Source organism: Seriola aureovittata, chromosome 6, assembly GCF_021018895.1.
Source record: "Seriola aureovittata isolate HTS-2021-v1 ecotype China chromosome 6, ASM2101889v1, whole genome shotgun sequence".
Taxonomy (NCBI): domain Eukaryota; kingdom Metazoa; phylum Chordata; class Actinopteri; order Carangiformes; family Carangidae; genus Seriola; species Seriola aureovittata.
In genome coordinates this window covers 26,416,074-26,428,175 of record NC_079369.1, presented here as the reverse complement: position 1 = coordinate 26,428,175, position 12,102 = coordinate 26,416,074, and the positions used below count along the sequence as shown (strand labels likewise).

The following is a 12,102-nucleotide window of genomic DNA, read 5'->3' as shown; positions in this document are numbered from 1 at the left end:
TTCCCCTGCTCTGACAGCTCCCTGCGGACGCCTGAATGGATGGAAGGAATGGAGACGGGGGAAGGAAGGGGTGAGGCAGAAAGAGGGGGAGAGAGACCCAATTATCCCAGAACGCAGCGGTAGGTGGTGTTTAAATCAGGCGACGCGACCCCTGACCTCAGCAGTCGATTGGCGGGAGAGTGAGGTGCTTTAGCGAGAAGCTGCAGCGGTAGAGAGGAAAGCTAATGGAGCTCCATTTTACCGCCATTTCTTCCCTTGAAGCGCGGCGGGCCTGCGGCGCTGCACAGATTAGTCATTACCCCCCGTAAATGCACCACAAGCCCAGTTGAAGCTGTCTCTCAAGACCATTAAGACCCTGAAATCTCCCGCGGAGACGGAGAGAGACAGCGGACACATATACAACAGCTGATTGGCCCATTTGAAGCCCCATTAGGAAGCTTGGCGTCACAAAAAAACCTCACCACAGCTTAACTGAGTGGATGAAGCCACTTTACTGATAATACACAGAACTGCAGGGAGAACGAGTTTACAGATAATTTACTGCCACTTTTCTGCTCACACTCGCTCTGAGGAAGGACACCAGGACGTGATGTGAACAAATGAATGAACCAGGATGGGGGGGAGGGTCAATTTAACATTACATTTATGAAATGAAAGATCTGAGGAACAGAGTGAGAGGAAAACGCTTCAGTTTCCCTCTGAGAACAAAAAGGAAATACACTGTAAAAAAAAAAAAAATCGGAATCGTACGGATGAAGTTTGGTTTCCAATGTGATTTAAAAACAGATTTCCTTGTCATGTCGATAGTTTAAGTTTAAGTTTAAGCCTCCATAATAGAAGACAAGTTTCGGATTAAGCACTGAAGACTTCCATTTAAAAAGTGAAACAGAAATATCTTCACTGCGAGCGGTTTGTGGATCATCCGGCAGAAACAGAGGAAAGTTCAGTCAGAATATTTTTAGAAAAACTCAAGTGAGATGCAAAAGATCCAAAACCTGCAGCTCTGCAGTGACGTCCGGGGGCGTCCAGGAGTTTAGACGCTCATTTGTTTCCGCTCAGTCACGCTGCATCTCTTTCATGCCACTTGTTCTTCCTCCTCTTGTGACAGTGAAGCTCAGACGCCTGTAGCACCGGTTCAACGTTTCAAACAGAAGAAGAACTTGAGGAACATCGTCTGAGCTGTGACTTTGGGTGAGAGCTGAGTCAGTGCTTGAAACTACGACTTTCTCTCTCTATAAACTACATGCATCATGGCCAGGTGTGTGTGTGTGTGTGTGTGTGTGTGTGTGTGTGTATGTGTGCGCATGGAGGGAGATGACTCAACAGGTACATGTTTCAAAATTAGCCAAATTACTCATTACTGTGGCCTTGTTTCCACTAGAATTGAACATTTCTATGAATAAATGTACTTTGAATAAAACAGGCTGCAACAATAAAGTTAAAAATAAAACAATGATTTTTAGAAAAAACCAAAGTTAAATCGCTGTGGAAACAGTGCTGACAGATTTCACTTTTCTTAACAAAATAAAACATCAAAAGTCATTTTTTTGGTGAGTTTTTAAGGTTTTTGAGTTTTATTCTTGTCATTTTTATCACATTGTTGTGACATATTTCTTTCGGGTGATGTGTCTGAGTTTCCACTAAAATCTTTTTATTTTTTGATAGAATTGGTGGTTATATGTACAAAAATAAGAGCAGGATTTTCCTTCTTTATAAGACAAATACTTTGTGTTTTTGCAGTGTAGCAGCCTGCGGCTCAGTTTAAACCCGCGGACACATATCATTTATTGTGTCTGACTTTATGTGTTTTCAGATCTCTCCCCAAAACGCAGCCTTAATGTAAAAAGCATGATGTGCTCCATAAAACAGAGTGAAAGAAAAAACACAATAAAACACAATCAGCACGCTGCACGCTGAGCCGTACATAAAAAAAACTTTATTATTGTTGTAAGGTAAGATTGACAACAACATGCTTTTACCACAATAAAAAATAAAAAGATATTGCACTGGTTTTACTCTAGCAATGTTTTTTTTCTCTCTCTTCCTTAATGTCTTTCTCAAGCTTTTATGGTGCACAGCTGAATCTTCCTCCTCCTCTTCATCACTCAGACAAACACACAACACACAGCTTGGAAACATTGCCGTTGTCTGCAAGAGTCAAGTTAATAAAAGACAGAAACGGCCTCCTCACACAGACAGAAGCTTAACGGACTGCACGTCGAAACATCACTGAATCTCATCTAATCGTGGTTCAGAATATGCGTGTGTGTGTGTGTGTGTGTGTGTGTGTGCGTGTGCGTGTGTGTGTGTATGCCTCAGTGGTAGTAAGGCTTCACCTCATACCCACAGTCACATATTTAAATCATCTATGTGCCTCAGAGACTGAACCGTGACTCTTCCTGCTCAGAGTCAGAGATGTACAGAAGCTGATTAGTGACAAACCCAAAACTTGAACTAATCAATCAGACAGTCAAGATCTGGTATCTGAGCGCAAGCAGAGACGGCATCCTCAACACACAACAGGTTTAAAAACAGAGAAAAGTACAGCGGAGGAAAAACAAAACGTCGACGGACAAAGTGAGATTTAAGCTCAACATCTGGATTTTGATCAGTTTGTGAATTTCCTGCAGCTGTTTTTGCAAATTCTGAGCTCCTTTGAGAAAGACGGGCTCCTTTACTTGAAAGTGTCGGCTAACAGATTTCCACAAAACATACTAACATTTTCATCAATGACAAAACTTCTACGATGGGAAAGAAATGATTTGAGTCGGAGATTTGTCGCCTCAACTAAGTTTTCAGTTCCAGTTTTTTAGCTGCAGCTCTGTGAAGTTTTGTTTGACAGGTTTTAACAGGACAAGTTGCATGAAAATAAATGAAAAGCTACTCACTTTTTGAGCAAAAAAATAAAGAATTTCGTATTTGTATTTGCTTTTGTTGATTTTTTTTTTTTGGGCTAAAATCACTTTTGCATTTCTTTATCAGGACAAATCAGGATCTTAGAGTTACAGCTTCTTCATGGTTTATCTTAAAGAAAAATGATGGTGTATGATGCGAATAGGTCGATGGAGCCTGACGAGATGATGCTCCATTTTCAGGTGAACTGTAGTGAACTTTGCTGAGTTTCAGTTTGAATAAAGAACAGCGTTTGGTTCTGAAGTGCTGGTCAAATCTTTAATCTTATTTAATCTTTTCTTTGAGTTCCTGATTAAAATCAAAATTTCAGTCAGTTTTATAGTTTTTTGGGGGCGAAGCACAGATTGTACAGATGCTAATGTTTGTACATATATCATTTGAGAACTTTAGTGTTGAAAAATATTTGTTGTATTTCATTGTCACTAGAATTGAATTGATCTTGAATTCTGATGAGTAACAAACAAATCCTGACGTGTCTCAGAGGTTTAATGAACCCTGCAGCAGTGTGTGTCTGGTTTGTGGTTGTTTACCACTGAGCAGCAGAGGTGCATGATGGGTAAACACAGGCTGGTGGTCGAACGAAGTGCCGAGTGTAACTGCTGAGCCGACCGGGACAGGACAGAGGAGGCTGAGGGATGCTGGGTAGTGTTGTTGTTGGCCAACCTGACCCTGTGTGTGTGCGTGTGTGTGTGTGTGTGTGTGGTCAACAGACTCGGGGCTTGAGATTAACGACTCCACCAGGGAAAATGACACTTGCTTCACTCTCGAGCAGATGGCTGGACCATCATCTTTATACACAGGAGAGAGCGAGTGAGTGAGTGATTGAGTGAGAGAGTGTTTGTGTGTGTGTGTTTATACGATCACTGGAGACGGTAAAACTGGCACCACGAGATAAGATGGCATACATTTTCATCTGTGTGTGTGTGTGTATTCGGCGGCTGTCCATGTAGCATTAATAGGAGGACCAGCTGAGAGCAGATGGTCTGGATGGTGTGTGTGATTACACACAAACACACTCAGGTTTTTACATTTCGGTTGCGGCTCTCGACAAGAACGAACAAGAACCTGATTTTATGTGCCAGAAAGTATCATAACCTCTTTTCTACAGTTTAAGTCTTTTAAACCAAAGAAAGAGCCAATGAGGCTCCAGACTTCGGAGGGTGGACTCTAACTAGTGAACACAAACTTCACTTGTGCATGACAAGAAAACAAACGGTCAAATCTGAAGCAGCGAACACAGGAAATCTGAATCTTCGTTAGCCTCAAATACAAGCTAATTTAAATACGTCAGATCCTGGAATTTGATCTGAACCAAAAACTGGCGTCAAAGTCCGACTCTACTGGGGCTCAAAACTCGCATTTCTGTCCTCATGTACAGTGAAATAGAATCTGTCCATGTTCACACTCAGGTCTGAGCTGCAGACTCATCTCTTTGGTTTCTGAGCAGAGTCATAAAAGTGAGTGAGTCTCATTGTCCTGGTTTCATACCACAGTAAGAGGCGAGGCGTGTGAATGACATTAAAATGTAGTGGGTTAATTTGAAAAAAATGATTCTGTTCAAGTCTGACGCCACCGAAGAGAGAAATCAAGAGTCATCTTCCTGACTGTCTGATTGGCCGAAGCACTCTGCAGATAAATCTGCTCCCTGCCCCCCTGAGTCTGAGCGCCGCCGATCTATCCCACAGACACACACCTGTTAACACACTTCTGTACCCCCACGAGACGCAGAGTGCTGCCGCCACGCACAACAGCGGAGATGAATTTGACATATGTGCACTGACTCTTCCTCCTCTTCATCCTCATTGCACAAAATATCAACACACCACATGATGATCAGGAGTCGCCTACAACACGTGGACAAGTTTGTCTGCCAGAGGAGATTTGATTGCTACAGGCAACAAGTTCCATTGACAAAAAAAACAAAACAAAAAAAAACACGAAAAGGAACATAAACAACATGTAAACATAACACAGAGTCAGTGCTGATGTCAGTTTAACAGCGTCCTTTAAACTGGAGTCTGTGTCGCTCCGACAGTGACACAAACTCAGTGACGACTCAAATACTGAGGGAGGTTTAGTTCATCTTAAACTCACAACGAGAGCGTCGACCTGCTGTCTGGAAACACAGCAGTGGATGTTTCCATGTACAACACGAGTGGACTCACACCTGCATCAGGCTGGGTGTGTGAAGTCGACTTTCTTCAAAACATGACTTGAAACAAAGCAAAGAAAAAAACTAACTGCAAACGGTTTCTTGCTTTAAAAGGTACGGTCGGAATGAAGGAGGAAAATAAAGGTGGTGGATCTAAGAAACAAGAAACAAAAAACAGGAGGAATTGAAATCAACAGGTTCACTGCATTTTGTTTTTACCTACTGAAGCGAAAGTAGAACTGAGCTCCAACCCAACACACGACTGTCAGTGGTCAAACGTCTCCACTAGCTCATTTTTAAATCAGACTAATGATGTAAAAGTAATGTGCCGAACCATAACGTGTGACACGGACACACACGAGAGCTCAACACACACACACACAGACACACGCGCGCGCACACACGCACACACACACGGGGTATAAAACAGATGCACAACAAAACTTTAAATATTCTTATATATATACATAACCATGCACAAATTAACAATCGCTCTCTCTCTCCCTCACACACACACACACACACACACATATACAAAGTAAAGTCTGATAACTTTACAGGATTAGAGGCAAAAAAAAAAACAAAAAAACACAGCAAGTTGGTCCAGATACCAAATAAAACATCTGCAGCCTTCAGAGGCCGATGGGGCCAGAAATAAACAGCTGGTGGTGACAGGTCAGCTGATCAGTGTTGAGTGTCAGTGTGGAGAAGCTACGTCTGCGTCTAGAGGCGACTCACCCAATACAATTATTTAAATCCTTGGCTTCATCTCTGTTTGGAACTAAAACACTGGCAAAGGTCAGAGTTAAAACAGCCGTGCTAACTCTGCTAACAGAGATGTGTAATCGTGCTCATGTTAATATGCTGGGTTGGGGCTTGAATCTGAATCCAGTACTGAATCAGCTTGAATCCCTTATTAGAGACGTTTAGGTTTGGCTTCAGCATTAGGAGGAAACTAAATATCTATGGCGGTCACTGCTCTTCACTAATCAAAATGGCCAAAGTAGATTAAAACATTTGATAAGAGATTTGTTTGTGTCAGAGCTGAAAACTCCTTAAACACAACCCTGTAGCATCTTAGCTCATGATCAACGTTGAGCAAGAAGTAATTTTTCCAGGTTCCCCGGCTGTCAGTGCTTTCCAAACATTTGAGAATTAACTTGGAGAGAACTGAAGCTGCCTCCTAGTCAGTGCTAAGTTACATTTTGAGTTCAGACTGATTTGGGAAAATCTGCATCTCACATTTACACATCTTCAGAGTCAAACTAATCCATCAATGGCATTCAGAGGAATCTCTTCAAAAGGCTGAACCGCACCTGCAGCCTGCGCTCAGGGAAAACATCCCCCTTCACAGGACCTGCAGAGTCGGCTCATCGGTGACGACGGCGAGAGGAAGAATTGAATTTGGCCCAGTTAGCTGGGTGCTGAGTGTACGTTGACGGTGCAGATTTACTCTTATTAAACACACTGTAATGCGTTTACACAGATTGGACGCTGTATTGCTGAGATACAATCTTCTTCCAGTCATGGCTGAGGAGACGTCAGGGCGAGGAGGGACGGGGAGGAATAGGCTCTACTAAACATCAAGGAGAAAATTAATGAGGCAGAAGAAGACCATGAGTGAGAGAGAGAAAGCTGAGTGTGATGTGTCTACATTTTAAAACCACTGAGCTCTTTACTTCTGGCCCCTTACAGAAAGAGAGAGAACGCCGACTCCTCATGGCGTTTAGCAGGAACCAAAGCGTCAGGACACCAGTAACCACAAGTAACTCACACAAACATAAAGAGCACAGAACAGCTGGAATGGAACTAGGACTACCACATCTGTCACTGCCTCTGATAGCTCTCCATCTTTCTCTACACCTTTCTCTCTGCTTCGAAAGTCAAACTCTCTGGTTAGTGCGAAGTTACTAATATGTAGTTTTCTTCCAAACATGCAGTTTGTGTGAGTTTTAAAACCTCCAGTCAGCACGGAGTGCTGTGATCTGTACATTTGTTCTGGTTCTTTGCGTTTTGCTGCTACGTCTTCTTGCTGGTTGCTTTGTCTTGTTGCGAGGAGGTGGACGTGGCGTTGGCTGCGGCGGCGGCGGCAGTTGTCGTCTGGGGTTCGGACCTCTTGCGCTGTGGCTCAGATGCTGCAGAGATGGGGAGGCTCGTGCAGAGGGCGGTCTGACCTGCTGCCGCTGCTGCTGCAACCGGTCGCTGTGCAGACACAGAGGGGTCAGCACCCTTCGTCCCTGCAGACCCTGATGTGGGTCTTGGTGGTGGCGCCGGGGCTGGGTAGTCTTTTTGGGTAGAGGGCTTGGCCGAACTCTGCGAGGTGGTTTCATTTTTCTGTCTGGTGGGGGACTCTGACGGGTGAGGCATCTGAGGGGTTGGAAGCTGTTTGGGGGGGAGTGAGAGAAGGTCAGTTGGGGGGGCTTCTGGGATGACCCCTCTGGATGGTTTCTGGTCCTTCTGGCTCTTGTCTGCACCCGTGCTGAGTTTGACCGGACCAAGAACACTTTTGGCCACCATCGCCAACTGGGACACCACTTTGTCCACGCTGCTCTCAGTGAGCAGGACTGGGGAGCTGGAGCTGGAGTTGGAGCTGGAGGTGGATGATGGCGATGCGCTCAGACTTGCGGCGGCGGCTGCACACAGTCTCCGGTTGTCGGCCTCTTTCTTCTCCTTGGGGATGCCTGGGGAGGAGCAGGAGGTGCGGGCGGTCTCTCGGGTGTCAGTGGTTTGGCAGTCTGTGGTACTTGTGGTTCTGGACTCAGGGGAGCTTGTAGTGATTGTGGTGGATGGGACTGTGGTTTTAGGGCTGTCCAGGGTTTGGTCTTCAGCCCTGGACTCTGACGGGACAGTTTTCCCCCTGAGACTCTTCAAGTCTTGTGGGGGACTCGGCTTGAGGAAAGTGTCCTTGCTGACTGAGATGAATGCACTGCCTGGAGTGGAGAAGGGAAGGGGGCCCTGAGGGGGTTTTGTGGTCCCGCTCTGCTCCAGAACTTTCCTCTCTTGTCTCACACCATCTGTGGATGGGGCAGAGCATCCATCTTTGAGCCCAGAGGAGGAGGAGGAGCTCTGACCGGGCTTCATCTCTGTCACGGAAGGGAGGGTGTGTGAGGGCGTGGGCCTGCCTACCTGTGAGGGCCCTGTGTGGGTGAATGTGGCGTGAGGGGTGCAGGGGGAGAGGCAGAGGGACGGCAGGGTGCCTCCAGGGCCTGTTCTCACAGTGGTGGGCCTGAGCAGGGGAGGAGGGGTGAAGGTGGTCCCCCTGCGTCCGTCCTGGCTGTCCTCTGAGCCCTCGTCTGTCTCGTCCTCAGATGAATCCACCTCGTGGATGGCGTCTTGCTTCTGCAGCGATTCCCGCCGCTCGGCTCTGTCTTGCCGGATGGCCGAGAGCTTGTCCTTCAGTTTGCTCTTCCCTGGGGCCAGGCCCAGCGAGCCGGACACCGTGATGAGGGCGCTGTCCCCCTCCTGACGTCCCAATTTCCTCGATGAGGAGGAGTGTTTCTGCAGGCTGCCCTTCTCCACACCGCGTCCCGCTGAGGACAGCAGACCCTCGCTGGCTGACTCCTGAAGGTCAGACAGGAAGAAGACACAGAGTCAGAACGTGCACAGTGAAAGTAAAACAGCTTGAAGCTCTTCTCCGACATGGAATATGTAGCACTGCAATCTTCATGAAGCTGTTTAGATTATTGTGTTGTCATTCAGACAAACAGGTCTATTATGGCATTTAGTCAGTACGTTTACATTTGTGTTTATTTCACTGGATACTTTATTTCTAATGTATCCCCTGTGGTTTGTCTTTAATTTTAATGGTTTATGGCTCCGTAAAGCACTTTAATGACCTATCTTGTGTGTTTTCTATGTTTTTGTAGAGATCTCAATTGTTTTGTTTTTTGTATCTGTAGAGCACTTTGTGACTATTGTTTGCAAAAAGTGCTATATAAATAAATTTAACTTTACGTACTTTATATTTACTATGCTTTCCTTGTTATACTCATTTTATACACTTATTTTAATTACTTTTATTTGTTGTGCAGCACTTCAGCTCAAACTGTGTTTAAATGGGCTCTAGAAATAAAGTTGACTGTTTAGATGTGAGACGATGAGATGTGAGATGTTCTGCCAGTACATTCAGGATCTGGAATGAGGCTCATGTCTGAAAGAGGCCTGACATCTGATATGTGCCAAAAAAAAACCCAAAGGACTTTGAGTAGTTGTGGATTTATGTTTTTGGTTTTTCCACCAAAGGTTGTTCAGTTTGATCAGAATTTATTTGGTTGTTATTGTCATTATTATTTTTAAAGCTCCACATTCTCCTTCCCATCTGTATCTGAACAGCCCTGTCCTCACCCTAAAAACACATGTCAGATTTAGGTGCTGAAGTCTGTGTGAGTGTGATGAACTCATACCTGGAGGCTCTGCAGACTCGGCTCCCGCTGCAGAATCTCCTTTTTAAACTCTGAGTGTGAGATGTCCAGACTGTGTTTACGGCTCCCTACAGCCGCTCCCACCGCCAGCTTCTTCTCCCCCGCCGCAGCCACCCCGGAGGGAGACGAGGGCGAGTTAGAGAGGGAGGCGGCCAGCTTCTCAGCCGACTGCACCCTCTTGAGGAGTGGAGAGCGTGGGGGCTCGGCGCTCTTGGGTCTGGATATTTGCCTCACTAGGGGAGGGGAGGAGTGGAGCTTCACGGGGAACGACTGGCCCACGGCGGACTGCCCCAGGGCGTGGCTGGGCAGAGGGGAGGGAGAACGCTGCGGGGAGCTGCTCTGAGGGGTGGGGGAAGGCGTGCGTGCCAGAGGGGAGAGGGGGATGTTGCCGGCAGACTTGCGTCGGGGGGAGCGGTACTGGCGCTGCAGCTTCGGGGCGAGGCCGTGCAGAGAGCTGGGCCGGATGTGGCCAGAGCTCGCTGGGGAGTTTGGGACGCTGGAGCTGGGGGAGCTGCTCTGGGATGAGTTTCCACCAACTGAGGGGCAGAGAGAGAGTGAAGTGATGCAGCAGAGTCGAACTGAGAGGTTACATTAAACACAACCATATTACATCCATATAAATGATGATGACATTTAGGGATTGAGTGTCTGCCTGTGTCCCTCACCTGAGTGGGCGGAGTCTGGTGTGGACCTATAGCCCTGTGTTGGGCTCCTTGGCGACAGGTTGTGTGTCGGTGAGCCGGGGCCACTCTCCCCGGAGGACAGGGAGCGGTTCAGAGAAGACAGACTGCGGCTGGTGTGGAGCAGAGACGCCTGCTTGGTGATCTTCCTGAACAGAGACGTCCTCTTCTTACTGCGAGACAGAGTGTACAGAGAGGGGTCGATTACCAAATCTACACGTGTGTGTATCTGTGTGTGTGTGTGTGTGTGTGTGTGTGTGCGTGCGTGCGCTTCCATTAAACACACACACAGTGATGTCTGACATCTCACCTCTCCTGCCCCTCCTTGTTCTTGGTCTTCTTGTTGCGTCTTGCCATCTTGGATTTGTGGCCCGTCTTTCGGGCGGGGCCAACTTTGATGGACGTGTTCTCAAACGGGGTGGCAGAGATGGACACTTTAGCGCCGCTCTGAGGGACAGACACAGGATTAGTGACTAGTGAAAACCACATACATTTTATCTCATAAATATTTATAGTTTGATTTTAAATCTTTTAAATCAGTGGGAGAAGAAGAGAAAACTAAAAACAGATAACCTCTGTGTTCTCTATGACTTTAAATTACTAAAGTAGCGAGTGTGTGTGTATACCTTCAGTATGAGCTCCACCACCTCTGTGTGAACCAGACCATGGACCGGCTCTCCGTTGACGTGGGTGATGAGGTCTCCCTCCCTCAGCCCTGCCTCGTGGGCAGGACCCCCTTCCTCCACATGCTGAGGGCGAGTGAGAGAGTGAGAGAGAGAGAAAGGGAGGGGAAGAAAGAGGGAGACAGAGAACACAGAGTGAGACAGTGGAACCTCTGTGTTGAGGCTGTTGTATTGTTGTTTACTGCCATCTTCTGTCAACAACAAGAATCCCAGCTCGCTGCAGCCACACTGTCACTATCTGATGTTCTTACCTGCTAAATTCTTCTTCTGCTCTTTTATATTCACTTAGTTTCAGCTCAGATCTGAACTCCTGAGAATGTACTTCAAAAACAAATCAATAAATGATGTTTGTGAGCGTGACCCATGGACTCACCCAGACCATGTGATGCACTGTGTAGATGTCAGAGTCTCCCATGTAGACTCTGATGGCTCTCAGGGTGAAGCCGTACTTCTTGCCTGCCCTGTGGATCACGATGGCTGGTTTGACGCTGCTCACGGCCGGGGACAGGTCCCGGCTTGGAGAGGAGTCTCGTGATGACGGGTTGGACGACAGTGAGTGGGGTGACATTGGGCTGGCCAATGGGGAGGCTCCGTGGTGGTCTGAGGACAGTGGATTTTTGCAGGTGAACTTGTTGTAGTTTCTGAAGTGCTACATAATCACCTTATCTTTATTTTCCCACCAAAGTTAAAGACACATGATTAAATGTCACTGACCTGCAGGGATCATCAGCGACAGTGTGGTGGCGGAGGCCGACTTGATGACCTTGTTGAGCGGCCTGGAGCTGGGAGTCGTCGTGTGTTTGTCTGTGTCTCCGGACAGCAGTCGGTGGCGAGCGCGGCGAGCTGCCAGGTCACTGATGGCTTTTGGAGTCGCTGGAGAGTCGCTGTCTGCTGCACCTTTAGCAGCTCCACCGGCACCGCCATTGTTACCATTACCACGTTCACACACATCGCCTGAGCTGCCCGCTGCAGAGAGATAGAGAAAGATGGAGGAATAAAGGTGAGGGAAAAGTTCAGGTGAAGCGTTCTTTGTTTCCCACTGTTTGTAATCTAAACACTAACATGCATTTATATAAAACTCAGGGACAATCTAAGTTTTCTGTGATAATAAGAGGTAATACTTTTTCAAACCAGACACTTCATGCAGGAACCTTTAAAGTTTATGACAGGAAGAGGGCTGGTTTATGTCAAATTGGTGTTTTCCCAACAAAAGTTAGATTAGGGTGAAACACCATGAGAGTGTGCACATACAC

At 46.7% G+C, this 12,102-nt stretch overlaps 1 protein-coding gene across 7 annotated transcripts in view; it reads right to left on the bottom strand.

The window, feature by feature from the left end:
• Window positions 1-1,921: 1,921 nt before the first annotated feature.
• Window positions 1,922-12,102, bottom strand: part of mast2 (microtubule associated serine/threonine kinase 2) — a 178,642-nt gene continuing 168,461 nt past the window's right edge. For all 7 annotated transcript variants that reach the window (XM_056378944.1, XM_056378942.1, XM_056378945.1 and 4 more), the window contains 7 exons: window positions 11,564-11,815; window positions 11,223-11,449; window positions 10,793-10,915; window positions 10,477-10,613; window positions 10,152-10,339; window positions 9,469-10,022; window positions 1,922-8,626 (listed from right to left, as the gene is read on the bottom strand). In XM_056378944.1, coding sequence (XP_056234919.1) covers window positions 7,085-8,626; window positions 9,469-10,022; window positions 10,152-10,339; window positions 10,477-10,613; window positions 10,793-10,915; window positions 11,223-11,449; window positions 11,564-11,815 — 3,023 coding nt within the window. In that variant the 3' untranslated portion in view covers window positions 1,922-7,084. The remainder of the gene's footprint in view (window positions 8,627-9,468; window positions 10,023-10,151; window positions 10,340-10,476; window positions 10,614-10,792; window positions 10,916-11,222; window positions 11,450-11,563; window positions 11,816-12,102) is intronic.